The 20209-nt window shown below is 47.3% G+C and overlaps 1 protein-coding gene across 3 annotated transcripts in view; it reads left to right on the top strand.

Moving 5' to 3' along the window:
- The window catches only part of LOC144486166 (NACHT, LRR and PYD domains-containing protein 3-like), a 152687-nt gene that overhangs the window by 112219 nt on the left and 20259 nt on the right, over positions 1-20209 (top strand). For all 3 annotated transcript variants that reach the window (XM_078204241.1, XM_078204240.1, XM_078204238.1), the window contains 3 exons: positions 3852-4022; positions 11792-11962; positions 15961-16131. In XM_078204241.1, coding sequence (XP_078060367.1) covers positions 3852-4022; positions 11792-11962; positions 15961-16131 — 513 coding nt within the window. The remainder of the gene's footprint in view (positions 1-3851; positions 4023-11791; positions 11963-15960; positions 16132-20209) is intronic.

Genomic DNA, 20209 nt, shown 5'->3' with positions numbered 1-20209 from the left:
TTTCCTCTGACTCCTGTTGCTTCTCTCTCTGATCTCTGAGCAATGGGATGTCAGTCCCACAGATCCTTATGTTGAGGGAGTGGGGGAATAATGTTATGGTTCACCCTCTGAGGTCCAGTCATTGGCAACTGCAAACTGTATTGAATTTCTACCTTCGGGTGTGCTGACTCTCAGAATCCCCAACCTGATCCAGTCACATGACTTCATATTATAAGATCCGACAGCTTTGACAAATCAACAGAAAAGGCAATGAGGGACAATTCGCCTGGGAGCAAAGGTCGGCAGTCACAAATCTGATAGGTTTGTGGTCACAGCACAGCTGAAGTAACGTATATAGTTTTGGTCACCTTATGAACGTATTTTATAAACATTTGAGAAAATGTTGGCTTGAGTCTTTCATGGCATGCCAGGCTTATCTTATGAAAAAATATAGAAATTATTCGTTCGATACTCACTGCAATTGGGACGAACCACGGCTGATCATGGTCGGCAGGGTGGTAGAGCTGTTAGCACTGCTGACTCAGTGCGCCAGAGACCCGTGTCAATTCCGGCCTTGGGTGACAGATTGTGTGGAGTTTGCATGTACTCTCCGTGTCTGCGCAGGTTTCCTTCAGTTACCTCCCACATGCCAAAGATGTGCACGCTAGTTTGAGCGGCGATGGTAAATTGACACTTAATGTCAGGGGGATTTGCAGAGTTAATATGTAGGGTTACTGTTATAGGGCCTGGGCGGGATTGTTGTTAGTGAAGGATTGATGGGCCGAATGGCCCACAGCTTGTCTGGACTTGCAGAATCTCACTGGCTGTCCTGTCTGGAGACAATACACATCTCTTTAACCTGTGCTTAATGCTCCCTCCACTCACACTGTTTGTACCTTTAAGACTTGGTTATCTGTAAAGACTGCATTCCAGTCATTATTCTGTAAATTGAGTTTGTGTCTCTGTATGCCCTGTTTGTGAGCATTTCTACACTCCACCTGACGAAGGGGCAGCGCTCCGAAAGCTAGTGGCATTTGCTACCAAATAAACCTGATGGACTTTAACCTGGTGCTGTTAAACTTCTGACTGTTCCTAACCCAGAGCTCCATGTGACCAATGATGAACACACAAGCTCCAAGTTATGGACTCAGCAGCAGAGCCTCTCCGGTGCCCATCCATTCACTCACTCACTCTCTCTGGGTCCACAACCCATCTCACCATCAGCGATTGCCCACCCAGCCTCCAGGTCTCCCAGCTCCAGCACTGCATCTTCCATTGGCATAAGGATGACACAATCCAGACACTGTCACTCTTGGCTCCTTCTCTGACGCTGTGAGCCCTCTTCTACAAGCACATAAATTTCCATTGTTACTCACCCATCAAAGACACACACAAGCCTATGATGCTGCCAGACTGCCCATCATGGGACCACCAGGATGGTCACTCAGTGTCGGCAGTGCAGCAGTCATCTCTGACTGACCGGAACCCTTCACAGAGAGGCTGACATGTTCCTGAAGATTGATGCTGCTGTCTGGACATTGCCAGTGTCTGGGTGGAGATGTTCTTTCCACCATTCCTCTTTCATCCTTATTCACATATCAGCCTGTAAGTTTAACGCTCACCTTGTCAGAACATATCAGGTTATTGATCCTTTGCCTCACTGCAGCCACGTGCTGCCTGCTCTGGCCCTCGGCAGTTTCTATCCAGACTTGCTTGGGTTGATGTGACAGGTCGTCTCCTCCACTCCTGAGGGAACAGAACCTCCCTCCAAACCGATATAGCCTTGAGAATTTCCAGGGAAGTGTCAGCGAATTGGGTTGAATCTGCCTTCTGCCATTTCAGCTCTTTGTTCATTAACCAGGGCTCCCTCACTGCTCCCTTCAGAGCCTTTAAAAGTGCTGCTGGCTGCCTTTAAATCTGGTGCCAGCTCTGCCAGAATGGGGTCTTCCCCTGCAGACAGTGGTTAAGCTCTGGAATGCACAGGGATTTGGGGGAAGGTGAGTTGCTCATTCGGAGAGTCAGTGCAGACACGATGGGCCGAATAGCCTCCTCCTGCTCTGTAACAATTCAGTGATTCTGCCTGTGCTGCCTGAGTGCACGGATTTCCCGAACCTGTCAGATATTAATGTGCCTGTTTGGTTATATGTGGAGTTGGTTAGTTCATTTGGTTTGGTGTTTAGAGTGTGATGTAGAATGATGCTAAATCTGAGGGTTTGGTCCTCTTACCGGCTGTGGGGTTCATGGAATCCCATCTCCTCCCATTGCCGCACGTTTATTAAATTGTATCCCTGAAGCTACATGTAACAAACTGTCTCTCTCTCGATTGGAGAGAAACACAAAGAACAAAGAAAATTACAGCACAGGAACAGGCCCTTCGGCCCTCCAAGACTGCACCCACCATGCTGCCTGACTTAACTAATACCCCCTACCCTTCCGGGGACCATATCCCTCTATTCCCATCCTATTCATGTACTTGTCAAGACGCCCCTTAAACGTCACCACCATATCTGCTTCTACTACCTCCCCCAGCAACGAGTTCCAGGCGCCCACTACTGTGTAAAAAATCTGCCTCGTACATCTCCTTTAAACCTTGCCCCTCGCACCTTAAACCTGTACCCCCCCTAGCAATTGACTCTTCTACGCTGTGAAAAAGCTTCCAATTATCCACTCTGTCCATGCCTCTCATAATCTTGTCGACCTATATCAGGTCTCCCCTCAACCTCCGTCGCTCCAGTGAGAACAAACCAAGTTTCTCCAACCTCTCCTCATAGCTAATGCCCTCCATACCAGGCAACATCCTGGTCAATCTTTTCTGTACCCTCTCCAAAGCCTCCACATCCTTCTGGTAGAGTGGCGACCAGAATTGAACACTATATTCCAAGTGCGGCCGAACGAAGGTTCTATAAAGCTGCAACATGACTTGCCAATTTTTAAACTCAATGCCCCGGCCGATGAAGGCAAGCATGCCGTATGCCTTCTTGACTACCTTCCCCACCTGCATTGCCACTTTCAGTGATCTGTGGACCTGTACACCCAGATCCCTTTGCCTATCAGTATTAACATTTTATTGAGGACCATGGCGACTAACACTGTCCACACGGCAACATCACCAACTTCCAGTTGAAATATCGATACATTTCCAACCATTATTTTTGCAGAATTCTTACGGTGCACAATGAGGCCATTTGGCCCATCGTGTCTGCACCAGCTCACCAAATTAGCATTAGGAATTTGAGTCATTCTCCAGCGTTTTTCTCGTATCCCCGCTCATTCTTTATATTCAAATAATCATCTAATTCCTTTTTGACTGCTTCGATGCAGCCGACCTCCACCACACTTCCCGGCTGTGAATTCCAGACCCGAACCACTGGCAGTGTGAGAAAGGTTTCTCTCTCATCATCTTCAACCCCACCACACACTCCATTCCTGAGCCACTGACCATCCCATGTCCCTCCCTGTGACTCAGGGAAGGACATGGGAATCCTGTGCTCTTCCCTTTCACCATCATCCTTTTTGTCATTTAATCAGTCTGGCACTTCCATTTCGTTTTTTCCTTGTCACCCGCCCATCCCCAGCTCCCTGTCACTTCAAACAATTTAATTCACCGCTATTTCCAATTTCTAAGTTTCGCGAATTGAACTGAAACTAAATCTGTTTCTATCTTCACAGATATTGCCTGACCTGATGAGAGTTTCCAACAGATTCATTCATATTTCAGATTTACAGCATCAATAGAATTTTGCCTTCTGTGTGAACTCAAGTTGTGTTTCTTGAATGTTCTGCGCTGTACATTATTATTGTTAATGACCTTATTCTTAAAAACACTGTGGATTTACCCTGATTCCTGTTATTTTTCTCTCTCTGATCTCCAGTCTCTATGGTAACGATCTCACCGATTCTTGTGCCGAGGACCTGGCCTCTGCTCTCAGTACAAACCGCTCACTGATAGATCTGAATCTGGGTTACAATAAACTGGGAGATTCCGGAGTGAAACTGCTGTCTGTGGCTCTGAGTAATCCGGACTGTAAAATACAGAAACTGTAGTAAGTAGCAGACTGTGTGAGATTGTGTTTATAATAACTGAATATTCAACAATATAATTTCACCACTGGTATTTGTATAAAAAACACTGCCCATTACTATTGGCGTCAGTTATGAATCAGGAAAACTGCTTTTCCTCTGACTCCTGTTGCTTCTCTCTCTGATCCCTGAGCAATGGGATGTCAGTCCCACAAATCCTTATGTTGAGGGAGTGGGGGAATAATGTTATGGTTCACCCTCTGAGGTCCTCTCCTCCTCCTCAGATGTGCACAGCTCTCCCCGGACACAGCATCCATTGCTCTGTGAAAGGGGGGAGAGTGAGTGGATGACAGTAAATGGAGGACAGGACATGGTGGTGGAGTCTCGCTGTTAGTAACAGATGTCAGTACAGCAGCGAGAGCTGAACTTAGTTCCAATTATCAAGATGCAGAATCAGTTTGGGTAGAGATAAGAATTAACAAAGTTAAAAGATCACTTGTAGGAATCTTTTATAGGCCCCGAACAATATTCAGAATCTCCGACACAGGAATATTAATGGGGTCTTGTAAAAACATTCTGCAATAATCACGGGTGATTTTAACATTCATGTACAAAGAAGAACAAAGAGCCATGCAGCACAGTAACAGGCCCTTCGACCCACCAAGCCTGCAGCGACTCCTCATTCTTATTCAGACCCAGTACTTATTGCTCATACGCAGTTTCTATTCCTCTGTTCATCTCCTGTTCATGTTTCTATCAGGATTAACCTTGAACATTGGGAACGTGCCTGCTTCCGTCAACTTCACTGACTGTGCATTCGAGGCACCCACCACTCTCTATGTGAAAACTTTCCCCGCACGTCTCCTCTAAACTTTCCCCCTCTTGCCTTCAAACTGTCCCGCCTTGTAGTTGACATTTCCACCCTGGGGAAAAGACTCCAACTATCAACCATATATCTGCCTCTATCAGGTCGCCCCCCAGCCTCCGTCTTTCCAGTGAAAACAATCCGAGTTTATTCAACTTCTCTTCATACCTTAACCAGACCAGGCAACATCCTTGTAAACCTTCTTTACACCTTCTCCAAAGCAGCCACATCCTTCTGGTTGTCTGGCGATCAGCACTGCACGCAATATTCCATGTTGGGCCGAACTAAAGTATAATACAGCTGTAACATAACTTGCCAACTTTTATACCTGATGCCCTGGCCAATGAAGCAAGCATGCTGCATGCCTTGTTGACCAAGTTATCCACCTGTGTTACCACTTTCAGGCATCAGTGGACAAGTACGCACAGATCCATCTGTATGTCAATGCTCCTGTTATTTTTTTCAGACGGGGAAGGCTGGGAGACGACCATGTGGAGTTGTATCAAATTATAGAAATAAACCTTTCCCCTTTGTTTTAGGAGACAATAACCAGGGGCATAGATTTAAGGCATTGGGCAGGAGTTTCAGAGGAGAATTGAAGATGACACAGTGGTTAGCATTGCTGCCTCACAACGTCAGGGACCTTTGTTTAATTCTGGCCTCAGGTGACTGCCTGTGTGGAGCTTGCATGTTCCCCCCGTGTGTGCGTGTTTCTGTCAGGTACTCTGGTTTCCTCACACAGTCCAAAGATGTGTAGGTTAGGTGGATCGACCATGCTAAATTATCATTTCATGTCCAAAGATATGTAGTTTCAGTGGATTTGCCATGATAAATGTCCAGTGATAAGCAGTTGTGTGGGCCTGGCTTTTTCGGACAGTCAGTGCAGAGTCGATGGCGCGATTGGGCACCTTCTGCACAGTGGGGATTCTATGGTTCTGTGGAAAAGCTTTTTCACCCAGAGGGTGGTGGGAATCTGGATCTCACTGTCTGAAAGGGTGGTGGAGTCAGGAACACTCGCAACATTTAAGAAGCATTCAGACAAGCACTTGAAATGCCGCAGCAGACAAGGCTATGGAGCAAGTGCTGGAAATGGATTAGAATAGATTGGTGCTTGATGGCTGACACAGACACGATGGCCCGAAGGGCCTCTTTCTGTGCTGAAAAACTCTATAAAGGCCCAGGGGTTGGAAGTTATGAACCAGAACCTGAATTTTCACTGATTCCTGTGATTTCTCTCTCTCTGATCCCAATGCAGTGGAATGTCAATCACATTGATTTTTGTGCCCTGGGTGTAGGGGAACAATGTGACGGTGACTGAGGACCTGTTCACATGCTTACAGGGGGACACACGTCACCCAGTCACACAACCCTTGATTTGTGAGGAAGAGTAAAGAGTGAATGGAGGCAATTGTTAAGATGCAGACCAGAAACTCCAAGGTGTTTTGTGAAGTTAGCCTGGACCCTTGGTTTTACATTTGATTTTGGCATTGATGAGCATGAGGTGTTTCACTCCAGGTATGAATCAAGTGGCCCATGAGGATGCTTTTATCAAACACAGTTTATTTAAGAATGCAGTTAGAATATAACAACAAGAATTAGCATAACCTTTACCAATTGCAACACTTAAACATGACACAGTATAACTCTTAACAGCTAGCTATCTCTGTTGTTCCAATATAAAGCAATACCCACAGATATACAGCCTTCTCCAACATTAGTTAGCACAAAAACAAGTAAGCTCACGTGATGCCGATTTCCAGCTTTTTACCACTTCCGGAGAGCCAACAGACAATTGTTTTCAGAGAAGGATGTCGCCTCCGAACAGTCCAACCGCAGAGAGGTAACCCCAGTCTCTGACAGCTTCCAACACAGCAACACTTAAACAGCAAAAACTCCAACTTCAGAGAGGGAAACAGCACTGCTGTTTGTCTTAACTTCAAGCAGCTTCTGAAAGCAGAATTGAAACTAGAATGTTCTGTGAAAAATAGCTGTCCCTCAGTCACATGACATAACCTGTCAATCACCCGCAATCAAGCTCTACACTGCCATCCCAGGGGAAACACTGAAACAACAGAACACTGCATTAGTTCAGATTAAAATCAACATGATGTCAATTATACTGCTTCAGTAACAATAAAGGAAACCGGCTACAGACAGCACGGTGCCGACAACATAACCTGCAGAGAAACATGATTAAAATAGAAACTAGAAGCAGGAGTCGGCCATTCGGCCCTTCGAGCCTGCTCCACCATTCATTTTGTTCATGGCTGATCATCGAATTCAATATCCTTCAATATTCAGTATATTTCTTCAAGACATAGTTTGTGACAAAATATACATTCCAACACGCCCTTCAGCCGGTTCCATGTGACCGGTGATGGGTACACAAGCTCTATGTGTTGCAGGCACCAGAGTGTCTCCTGTGCCCATCCATTCGACCGCTCACTCTCAGCTCCACAACCAGTATCGCAATCAGCGATTTCCCACACTATCTGCTGTTCTCCCAGCTCCAGCGCTGCTAATTCTACGTGTAAGGATGGCAAGATCTGGACGCTGTCATCATTTTTACTTCATTCCCTGACCTTTCGTGCTCTCTTCTACAGGCACATAAAGTTCCATTGTTACTCTCCCATCAAAGACACAAGCCTGTGCTGGTTAGGTGATAGAAAATAGGAAGACTTTTCTATCACCTAGATGGGCAAGAATATCAGAAGAATGGAACACCAACCACCTTCAGATTCCCTCCCAAGCCAGACACCAACCTGACTTGGAATATATTGCTTTTCCATCACTGACGTGGGATCATAATCCTGGATGTCCCTTCCTCGCGGCATTGTACCAGAGGGTCTTCAGAATTTAACAAGATGGTTCACCATCCCCTTCTCGAGGACAATTGTGGATGGGAACAAGTGTTGGCATTGCCAGTGACACCATCATCCCATGAAAGAATTAAGAAAGACCAGCGCTACCCACTGAAGGGATGGGTAATTGTGCCCAAACATAGTTACAGATGAGAGACACACACAGCTGCTCCAGGGCAACTTGAGTGACCATTGAGCAGGCCATAAGGTTTCTAAAGATAGATCTGATGGAGCCCTTCAATATACTCAGCAAGGGTCTCAAATGTCCTGGTGTTGTGCTGTGTTCCATACAACCTGGATCTAGAGTGGAGAAGCTTTGAACAAAGTGTGACTTTGAACAAGTGCGATGTTGACCAATGCTTCATGATGAGGAACCCCATGGACCACAGGCCAGGGACATGGGATATGTCTCAGGGAGGGTCGAGATTCAGTGATACAGACATGTTTTGCATGAGTCACACTCTCACAGCCATTCAGTGTAATAAATCTTCACCATCTCCAGCACTGTTGCTGTTTCTGTGAATGTTTTATAATTTCCCTGGAGCCGTCACGACATGAAACAAAGGTATTGGAATTGTATTGACCTGATTCAGTGCTGTATTTCCCATCTCACATTCCCAGTGAACTGTTAAAGACCCAGTAATATGGTGAAGCATTTTTTTAGTGATGCTCCATCTCTGAATTTACTCAAAATACAGACATAACAAAGTGACCAGTAATAACAAAGTATAACCCTGTGAAACCCAAGGAAGCAACCCCACCATGACAACCACCGCCATCCCCGCACTTTCCGCTGAGCTGCAGGCAGCATCTTACCTCTCTCCTCTCCTCTGGGAATTTCGATGACCGTGGCCTTTGTCCTCAGATTTCCTGAGTCCTGGAAGGATCCGGCCAACTGCGGGTCCTCTGCACAGATGCTGGAGTTGTCTCTGTCATCATAGCTTCGTGAGGTGCTTGTGTCACAGTCGGAGCAGAAGGGGACCCACTGCCCACACCAGGGGCATCCTGAGAGGAGCTCCCGAATACTGCAGGCAGCCGCTCCTCTATCCATTCAGGGCAAACTGGACCCTCCCTGCTCAGCTGGGGAGGTCCTGACAGTTACTCCAGGCACATTTTCCCACCCCTCCCACAGCCCGTGTTCCACAGAGCTCATGGAGGTGGTGAGAACATGCAGGTTCATGTGTATTTCCTGTGGGTGATAGGCTGGATGTGACTCTCCATGAAGGTCACCAATCTCTCTGTGGAGGATGCTATTTGTGCTCAGACCTGAGACATGGTAACACTGCTGGCCTGGATTGACTCCTCCATCCTTTGTGTATGGATACACACAGCCTTTGGAAACTCCACCAAATGTTAAAGTATCCTACGCTGCAGCTCCAGTATCTGCTGCATTGTTAAAGACTCCAGTCACATTTCATCTTCCACAAGCTGGATCTGCCCTCTCCCCTCGAGTGTGAGTGAACTCAGCTATTCCTGCCTTCATCAGCTGCTCGGGTTTGTGTGTGCTGCCCTGTGCTGCCAGATTGTAACCCCTTTGCTACTCGTGTGAGACATTATCTGCTCTGGCGGACGTTATGGGCAATAATATGACAATCCACCCTCTGACGACCCCTCCTCATCTTCAGAGCTGCACGCACATATCCCGCTCACCGCAGCTGTTGTTTTGTGTGAGAGAGTGAAGAATGTTAGAGGGTAATACACATTCCAACATGTCCTGGAGACTGTTCCTAATCCAGAGCTCCATGTGACCAATGGAAGACACACAAGCACCAGGTTTGGGACTCAGCAGCAGAGTCTCTCCTGTGCCCATCCATTCACTCACTCTCTCTCTCTCACTCTCTCTGGATCCACAACCCATCTCACCATCAGCGATTGCCCACCCAGCCTCCAGGTCTCCCAGCTCCAGCACTGCATCTTCCATTGGCATAAGGATGACACAATCCAGACACTGTCACTCTTGGCTCCTTCTCTGACGCTGAGTGCCCTCTTCTGCAAGCACATAAATTTCCATTGTTACTCACCCATCAAAGACACACACAAGCCTATGATGCTGCCAGACTGACCATCATGGGACCACCAGGATGGGCACTCAGTGTCGGCAGTGCAGCAGTCATCTCTGACTGACCGGAACCCTTCACAGAGAGGCTGACATGTTCCTGAAGATTGATGCTGCTGTCTGGACATTGCCAGTGTCTGGGTGGAGATGTTCTTTCCACCATTCCTCTTTCATCCTTATTCACATATCAGCCTGTAAGTTTAACGCTCACCTTGTCAGAACATATCAGGTTATTGATCCTTTTGCCTCACTGCAGCCACGTGCTGCCTGCTCTGACCCTCGGCAGTTTCCATCCAGACTTGCTTGGGTTGATGTGACAGGTCTCGTCCTCCAGTCCTGAGGGAACAGAACCTCCTTCGAAACAGATATATCCTTGAGAATTTCCAGGGAAGTGTCAGCGAATTGAGTTTAATCTACCTTCTGCCATTTCAGCCCTTTGTTCATTAACCAGGGCTCCCTCACTGCTCCCTACAGAGCCTTTAAAAGTGCTGCTGGCTGCCTTTAAATCTGGTGCCAGCATTGCCAGAATTGTGCTGTCCCCTGCAGCCAGTGGTTAAGCTCTGCAATGCGCAGGGATTTGGGGGAAGGTGGGGGAATGCCACTTAGTGAGTTGCTCATTCGGAGAGTCAGTGCAGACACGATGGGCCGAGTGGCCTCCTTCTGCTCTCTAACAATACTGTGATTCTGCCTGTGCTGCCTGAGTGGACGGATTTCCCGAACCTGTCAGACATTTACTGTGCCCGTTCTGGCTCTGTGTGGAGTTGGTTAGTTCAGTTGGTTCGGTGTCTCCAGCGTGATGTAGAATGACGCTGTTGTTGAGGGTTTGGTCCTCGTACTGGCTGTGGGGTTAATGGAGTCCCAACTCTTCCCATATCCCCACGTTTACTAAGTTGTATCCCTGAAGCGACATGTACCAAATTGTGTCTCTTTCTATTGGAGAGATTTCATTGGGGACTGTGGCTACTAACACTGTCCACACGGCAACATCACCAACTTCCAGTTGAAATATCGATAACATTTTCAACCACTGTCTCCACAGAATTCTTACGGAGCACAATGAGGCCATTTGGCCCATCGTGTCTGCACTAGCTCACCAAATTGACATTCGAAATTCGTGTCATTCTCCAGACTTTTTGTCGTATCCATTTTCGTAGCTCATTGCCTATCTTCAAAAAATCATCTAATTCCTTTTTGACTGCTTCGATGCAGCCGACCTCCACCACACTTCCCGGCTGTGAATTCCAGACCCGAACCACTGGCAGTGTGAGAAAGGTTTCTGTCGCATCATCTTCAACCCCACCACACACTCCATTCCTGAGCCCCAGTTAGAATACTCACTGTCTCCATCTCCTGGTGTCCCTGTCTAACTGCACTCAGTTACCCCCCTCACTGTCCCCATCTCCTGGTGTCTCTGTCTAACTGCACTCAGTTACCCCCCTCACTGTCTCCATCTCCTGGTGTCCCTGTCTAACTGCACTCAGTTACCCCCCTCACTGTCTCCATCTCCTGGTGTCCCTGTCTAACTGCACTCAGTTACCCCCCTCACTGTCTCCATCTCCTGGTGTCTCTGTCTAACTGCACTCAGTTACCCGCCTCACTGTCTCCATCTCCTGGTGTCTCTGTCTAACTGCACTCAGTTACCCCCCTCACTGTCTCCATCTCCTGGTGTCTCTGTCTAACTGCACACAGTTACCCCCCTCACTGTCTCCATCTCCTGGTGTCTCTGTCTAACTGCACACAGTTACCCCCTCACTTTCTCCATCTCCTGGTGTCTCTGTCTAACTGCACTCAGTTAGAATACTCACTGTCTCCATCTCCTGGTGTCTCTGTCTAACTGCACTCAGTTACCCCCCTCACTGTCTCCATCTCCTGGTGTTTCTGTCTGACTGCACTCAGTTAGAATACTCATTGAATGTCCCGCGCTGTACATTATTATTGTTAATGATCTTATTCTTAAAAACACTGTGGATTTACCCTGATTCCTGTTATTTTTTTCTCTCTGATCTCCAGTCTGTCTGGTAACGATCTCACAGATTCTTGTGCCGAGGACCTGGCCTCTGCTCTCAGTACAAACCGCTCACTGATTGATCTGGATCTGGGTGCCAATAAACTGGGAGATTCAGGAGTGAAACTGCTGTCTGTGGCTCTGAGGAATCCGGACTGTAAAATACAGAAACTGGTGTAAGTAGCAGACTGTGTGAGATTGTGTTTATAATAACTGAATATTCAACAATATAATTTCACCACTGGTATTTGTATAAAAAACACTGCCCATTACGATTGGCGTCAGTTATGAATAAGGAAAACTGCTTTTCCTCTGACTCCTGTTGCTTCTCTCTCTGATCTCTGAGCAATGGGATGTCAGTCCCACAGATCCTTATGTTGAGGGAGTGGGGGAATAATGTTATGGTTCACCCTCTGAGGTCCAGTCATTGGCAACTGCAAACTGTATTGAATTTCTACCTTCGGGTGTGCTGACTCTCAGAATCCCCAACCTGATCCAGTCACATGACTTCATATTATAAGATCCGACAGCTTTGACAAATCAACAGAAAAGGCAATGAGGGACAATTCGCCTGGGAGCAAAGGTCGGCAGTCACAAATCTGATAGGTTTGTGGTCACAGCACAGCTGAAGTAACGTATATAGTTTTGGTCACCTTATGAACGTATTTTATAAACATTTGAGAAAATGTTGGCTTGAGTCTTTCATGGCATGCCAGGCTTATCTTATGAAAAAATATAGAAATTATTCGTTCGATACTCACTGCAATTGGGACGAACCACGGCTGATCATGGTCGGCAGGGTGGTAGAGCTGTTAGCACTGCTGACTCAGTGCGCCAGAGACCCGTGTCAATTCCGGCCTTGGGTGACAGATTGTGTGGAGTTTGCATGTACTCTCCGTGTCTGCGCAGGTTTCCTTCAGTTACCTCCCACATGCCAAAGATATGCACGCTAGTTTGAGCGGCGATGGTAAATTGACACTTAATGTCAGGGGGATTTGCAGAGTTAATATGTAGGGTTACTGTTATAGGGCCTGGGCGGGATTGTTGTTAGTGAAGGATTGATGGGCCGAATGGCCCACAGCTTGTCTGGGCTTGCAGAATCTCACTGGCTGTCCTGTCTGGAGACAATACACATCTCTTTAACCTGTGCTTAATGCTCCCTCCACTCACACTGTTTGTACCTTTAAGACTTGATGATCTGTAAAGACTGCATTCCAGTCATTATTCTGTAAATTGAGTTTGTGTCTCTGTATGCCCTGTTTGTGAGCATTTCTACACTCCACCTGACGAAGGGGCAGCGCTCCGAAAGCTAGTGGCATTTGCTGCCAAATAAACCTGTTGGACTTTAACCTGGTGCTGTTAAACTTCTGACTGTTCCTAACCCAGAGCTCCATGTGACCAATGATGAACACAAGCTCCAAGTTATGGACTCAGCAGCAGAATCTCTCCTGTGCCCATCCACTCACTCACTCACTCTCTCTGGATCCACAACCCATCTCACCATCAGCGATTGCCCACCCAGCCTCCAGGTCTCCCAGCTCCAGCACTGCATCTTCCATTGGCATAAGGATGACACAATCCAGACACTGTCACTCTTGGCTCCTTCTCTGACGCTGAGTGCCCTCTTCTACAAGCACATAAATTTCCATTGTTACTCACCCATCAAAGACACACACAAGCCTATGGTGCTGCCAGACTGCCCATCATGGGACCACCAGGATGGGCACTCAGTGTCAGCAGTGCAGCAGTCATCTCTGACTGACCGGAACCCTTCACAGAGAGGCTGACATGTTCCTGAAGATTGATGCTGCTGTCTGGACATTGCCAGTGTCTGGGTGGAGATGGTCTTTCCACCATTCCTCTTTCATCCTTATTCACATATCAGCCTGTAAGTTTAACGCTCACCTTGTCAGAACATATCAGGTTATTGATCCTTTGCCTCACTGCAACCACGTGCTGCCTGCTCAGGCCCTCGGCAGTTTCTATCCAGACTTGCTTGGGTTGATGTGACAGGTCTCCTCCTCCACTCCTGAGGGAACAGAGCCTCCCTCCAAACCGATATATCCTTGAGAATTTCCAGCGAAGTGTCAGCGAATTGGGTTGAATCTGCCTTCTGCCATTACAGGCCTTTGTTCATTAACCAGGGCTCCCTCACTGCTCCCTTCAGAGCCTTTAAAAGTGCTGCTGGCTGCCTTTAAATCTGGTGCCAGCTCTGCCAGAATGGGGCCTTCCCCTGCAGACAGTGGTTAAGCTCTGGAATGCACAGGGTTTTGGGGGAAGGTGGGGGGATGACACTTAGTGAGTTGCTCATTCGGAGAGTCAGTGCAGACACAATGGGCCGAATAGCCTCCTCCTGCTCTGTAACAATTCAGTGATTCTGCCTGTGCTGCCTGAGTGCACGGATTTCCCGAACCTGTCAGATATTAATGTGCCTGTTTGGTTATATGTGGAGTTGGTTAGTTCATTTGGTTTGGTGTTTAGAGTGTGATGTAGGATGATGCTAAATCTGAGGGTTTGGTCCTCTTACCGGCTGTGGGGTTCATGGAATCCCATCTCCTCCCATTGCCGCACGTTTATTAAATTGTATCCCTGAAGCTACATGTAACAAATTGTCTCTCTCTCTATTGGAGAGAAACACAAAGGACAAAGAAAATTACAGCACAGGAACAGGCCCTTCAGCCCTCCAAGACTGCACCCACCATGCTGCCTGACTTAACTAAAACCCCCTACCCTTCCGGGGACCATATCCCTCTATTCCCATCCTATTCATGTACTTGTCAAGACGCCCCTTAAACGTCACCACCATATCTGCTTCTACTACCTCCCCCAGCAACGAGTTCCAGGCGCCCACTACTCTGTGTAAAAAATCTGCCTCGTACATCTCCTTTAAACCTTGCCCCTCGCACCTTAAACCTGTGCCCCCCTAGCAATTGACTCTTCTACCCTGTGAAAAAGCTTCTGACGATCCACTCTGTCCATGCCTCTCATAATCTTGTCGACCTATATCAGGTCTCCCCTCAACCTCCGTCGCTCCAGTGAGAACAAACCAAGTTTCTCCAACCTCTCCTCATAGCTGATGCCCTCCATACCAGGCAACATCCTGGTCAATCTTTTCTGTACCCTCTCCAAAGCCTCCACATCCTTCTGGTAGTGTGGCGACCAGAATTGAACACTATATTCCAAGTGCGGCCGAACGAAGGTTCTATAAAGCTGCAACATGACTTGACAATTTTTAAACTCAGTGCCCCGGCCGATGAAGGCAAGCATGCCGTATGCCTTCTTGACTACCTTCTCCACCTGCATTGCCACTTTCAGTGATCTGTGGACCTGTACACCCAGATCCCTTTGCCTATCAGTATTAACATTTTATTGAGGACTATGGCGACTAACACTGTCCACACGGCAACATCACCACTTCCAGTTGAAATATCGATACATTTCCAACCACTGTCTCCACAGAATTCTTACGGAGCACAATGAGGCCATTTGGCCCATCGTGTCTGTACCAGCTCACCAAATTAGCATTAGGAGTTTGAGTCATTCTCCAGCGTTTTTCTCGTATCCCCGCTCATTCTTTATATTCAAATAATCATCTAATTCCTTTTTGACTGCTTCGATGCAGCCGACCTCCACCACACTTCCCGGCTGTGAATTCCAGACCCGAACCACTGGCCGTGTGAGAAAGGTTTCTCTTTCATCATCTTCAACCCCACCACACACTCCATTCCTGAGCCACTGACCATCCCATGTCCCTCCCTATGACTCAGGGTAAGGACATGGGAATCCTGTGCTCTTCCCTTTCACCATCATCCTTTTTGTCGTTTAATCAGTCCGGCACTTCCATTTTGTTCTTTCCTTGTCACCCGCCCATCCCCAGCTCCCTGTCACTTAAAACAATTTAATTCACCGCTATTTCCAATTTCTAAGTTTCGCGAATTGAACTGAAACTAAATCTGTTTCTATCTTCACAGATATTGCCTGACCTGATGAGCGTCTGCAACATATTTATTCATATTTCAGATTTACAGCATCAGTAGAATTTTGCCTTCTGTATGAACTGAAGTTGTGTTTCTTGAATGTCCCGCGCTGTACATTATTATTGTTAATGATCTTATTCTTAAAAACACTGTGGATTTACCCTGATTCCTGTTATTTTTCTCTCTCTGATCTCCAGTCTCTATGGTAACGATCTCACCGATTCTTGTGCCGAGGACCTGGCCTCTGCTCTCAGTACAAACCGCTCACTGATAGATCTGGATCTGGGTGACAATAACCTGGGAGATTCCGGAGTGAAACTGCTGTCTGTGGCTCTGAGGAATCCGGAATGTAAAATACAGAAACTGGAGTAAGTAGCAGACTGTGAGAGATTGTGTTTATAATAACTGAATATTCAACAATATAATTTCACCACTGGTATTTGTATAAAAAACACTGCCCATTACTATTGGCGTCAGTTATGAATAAGGAAAACTGCTTTTCCTCTGACTCCTGTTGCTTCTCTCTCTGATCCCTGAGCAATGGGATGTCAGTCGAACAGTACAGCACAGAACAGGCCCTTCGGCCCACGATGTTGTGCCGAGCTTTATCTGAAATCAAGATCAAGCTATCCCACTCCCTATCATCCTGGTGTTCTCCATGTGCCTATCCAATAACCGCTTAAATGTTCCTAAATTGTCTGACTCCACTATCACTGCAGGCAGTCCATTCCACACCCCAACCACTCTCTGCGTAAAGAACCTACCTCTGATATCCTTCCTGTATCTCCCACCACGAACCCTATAGTTATGCCCCCTTGTAATAGCTCCATCCACCCGAGGAAATAGTCTTTGAACGTTCACTCTATCTATCCCCTTCATCATTTTATAAACCTCTATTAAGTCTCCCCTCAGCCTCCTCCGCTCCAGAGAGAACAGCCCTAGCTCCCTCAACCTTTCCTCATAAGACCTACCCTCCAAACCAGGCAGCATCCTGGTAAATCTCCTCTGCACTCTTTCCAGCGCTTCCACATCCTTCTTATAGTGAGGTGACCAGAACTGCACACAATATTCCAAATGTGGTCTCACCAAGGTCCTGTATAGTTGCAGCATAACCCCACGGCTCTTAAACTCCAACAACCTGTTAATAAAAGCTAACACACTATAGGCCTTCTTCACAGCTCTATCCACTTGAGTGGCAACCTTTAGAGATCTGTGGATATAGACCCCAAGATCTCTCTGTTCCTCCACAGTCTTCAGAACCCTACCTTTGACCCTGTAATCCACATTTAAATTAGTCCTACCAAAATGAATCACCTCACATTTATCAGGGTTAAACTCCATTTGCCATTTTTCAGCCCAGCTTTGCATCCTATCTATGTCTCTTTGCAGCCTACAACAGCCCTCCACCTCATCCACTACTTCACCAATCTTGGTGTCATCAGCAAATTTACTGATCCACCCTTCAGCCCCCTCCTCTAAGTCATTAATAAAAATCACAAAGAGCAGAGGACCAAGCACTGATCCCTGTGTCACTCCGCTAGCAACCTGCCTCCAATCCGAAAATTTTCCATCCACCACCACCCTCTGTCTTCGATCAGACAGCCAGTTACCTATCCAATCGGCCAACTTTCCCTCTATCCCACACCACCTCACTTTCATCATAAGCCGACCATGGGGGACCTTATCAAACGCCTTACTAAAATCCATGTATATGACATCAACTGCCCTACCTTCATCAACACATAAGAACATAAGAAATAGGAGCAGGAGTAGGCCATCTGGCCCTTCGAGCCTGCCCCGCCATTCAACAAGATCATGGCTGATCTGAAGCGAATCAGTTCCACTTACCCGCCTGCTCCCCATATCCCCTAATTCCCTTATCGATCAGAAAACTATCTACCCGTGATTTAAACATATTCAACGAGGAAGCCTCCATCACTTCAATGGGCAGAGAATTCCTGAGATTCACCACCCTCTGAGAGAAGACGTTCCCCCTCAACTCTGTTCTGAACCGCACCCCCCCCCCCCTTATTTTGAGGCTGTGCCCTCTAGTTCTGGTTTCCCTTCTAAGTGGAAAGAATCTCTCCACCTCTACCCTATCCAGCCCCTTCATTATCTTATATGTCTCTATAAAATCACCCCTCATCCTTCTAAACTCCAACGAGTACAGACCCAATCTGTTTAATCTCTCCTCATAAGCCACACCCTTCATCTCCGGTATCAACCTGGTGAACCTTCTCTGCACTCCCTCCAAGGCCAATATATCCTTTCGCAAATAAGGGGACCAAAACTGCACACAGTACTCCAGTTGCGGCCTCACCAGTGCCTTGTACAGTTGCAGCAAGACCTCCCTGCTTTTATATTCTATCCCCCTCGCGATAAAGGTAACACACTTAGTTACCTCATCAAAAAATTCTATCAAATTTGTGATGCACGACTTGCCCTTCACGAATCCGTGCTGACTATCCCGGATTAATCCGCATCTTTCTAAATGGTCGTAAATCCCATCTCTAAGGACCTTTTCCATCAATTTACCAACCACCGAAGTAAGACTAACCGGTCTAGAATTACCAGGGTCATTTCTATTCCCTTTCTTAAACAGAGGAACAACATTCGCCATTCTCCAGTCCTCTGGCACCATCCCTGTGGACAGCGAGGACCCAAAGATCAAAGGCTCTGCAATCTCATCCCTTGCCTGCCAAAGAATCCTAGGATACATTTCATCAGGCCCAGGGGACTTATCGACCTTCAGTTTATCCAAAACTGCCAGGACATCCTCCCTCCGAACATCTATTTCCTCCAGCCTATTAGCCTGTAACACCTTCTCTTCCTCAAAAACATGGCCCCTCTCCTTGGTGAACACTGAAGAAAAGTATTCATTCATCACCTCGCCTATCTCTACTGACTCCATACACAAGTTCCCACTACTGTCCTTGACCGGCCCTAACCTCACCCTGGTCATTCTTTTATTCCTCACATAAGAGTAAAAAGCCTTGGGGTTTTCCTTGATCCGACCCGCCAAGGACTTCTCGTGTCCCCTCCTAGCTCTCCTCAGCCCCTTTTTCAGCTCATTCCTTGCTAACTTGTAACCCTCAATCGAGCCGACAGAGGCTACAGAAGGATATAGATAGGCTGGAAATTTGGGCAAAGAAATGGCAGATGGAGTTCAATCCTGATAAATGCGAAGTGATGCATTTTGGTGGGAATAATGTAGGGAGGAGCTACACGATAAATGGAAGAACCATAAAGGGTGTAGAGACGCAGAGGGACCTGGGTGTGCAAGTCCACAGATCTTTGAAGGTGACGTCACAGGTGGAGAAGGTGGTGAAGAAGGCATATGGCATGCTTGCCTTTATAGGACGGGGCATAGAGTATAAAAGTTGGGGTCTGATGTTGCAGATGTATAGAACGTTGGTTCGGCCGCATTTGGAATACTGCGTCCAGTTCTGGTCGCCACACTACCAGAAGGACGTGGAGGCTTTGGAGAGAGTACAGAGGAGGTTTACCAGGATGTTGCCTGGTATGGAGGGGCTTGGTTATGAGGAGAGATTGGGGAAACTGGGGTTGTTCTCCTTGGAAAGACGGAGGATGAGGGGAGACTTAATAGAGGTGTATAAAATTATGAAAGGCATAGATAGGGTGAACGGTGGGAAGCTTTTCCCCGGGTCGGTGGTGACGTTCACGAGGGGTCATAGGTTCAAGGTGAAGGGGGGGAGGTTTAACACAGATATCAGAAGGACATATTTTACACAGAGGGTCGTGGGGGCCTGGAATGTGTTGCCGGGCAAGGTGGTGGAGGCGGACACACTGGGAACGTTTAAGACTTATCTAGACAGCTATATGAACGGAGTGGGAAAGGAGGGATACAAAAGAGTGGTCTCGTTTGGACCAGGGAGCGGTGTGGGCTAATTGTTCTTTGTTTCTCGTTTCAAGGCTTCATTCTATGATCATCTTGCTGGTGCCAGTACAGAGCGAGACTGCGGATAGTTAGGAACCTGTCTCGGGGGCAGGGAATTCAGATGGTGTTCGTAAAGCAGAAGTGGAAATGAATAGGGTTGGGAAGCATTTTCTGATCAGGGCCAGTGTGATCTCCTGGACTCGTTTCGATCGCCTCGGGGTCGGAGAGGAATTTCCCAGATTTTTTTTTTCCCCATATTGGCCCTGGGGTTTTCACTCTGGGTTTTCGCGCCTCCCTGGAGATCACATGGTCTGGAATGGGGGGGTGGGGGTGAGTTAATAGGTTGTGATGAACAAAGCATCGTAGCTGTGAGGGACAGCTCGGTGGATAGGATATTAGGATGTAGATAGGCTGGAAAATTGGGCGGGGATCCTGGATTCAGGATGCAATCCTGGACCGGGGAGCGGCGCGGGCTTGGAGGGCCGAAGGGCCTGTTCCTGTGCTGTATTGTTCTTTGTTCTTTGAGCCATCTGAACCTTGTTTCCTCA

Source organism: Mustelus asterias, unplaced genomic scaffold, assembly GCF_964213995.1.
Source record: "Mustelus asterias unplaced genomic scaffold, sMusAst1.hap1.1 HAP1_SCAFFOLD_292, whole genome shotgun sequence".
In the NCBI taxonomy this organism is placed as follows: domain Eukaryota; kingdom Metazoa; phylum Chordata; class Chondrichthyes; order Carcharhiniformes; family Triakidae; genus Mustelus; species Mustelus asterias.
The sequence above is the reverse complement of the archived record's forward strand: the minus strand, read 5'-3'. Positions and strand labels throughout refer to the sequence as shown.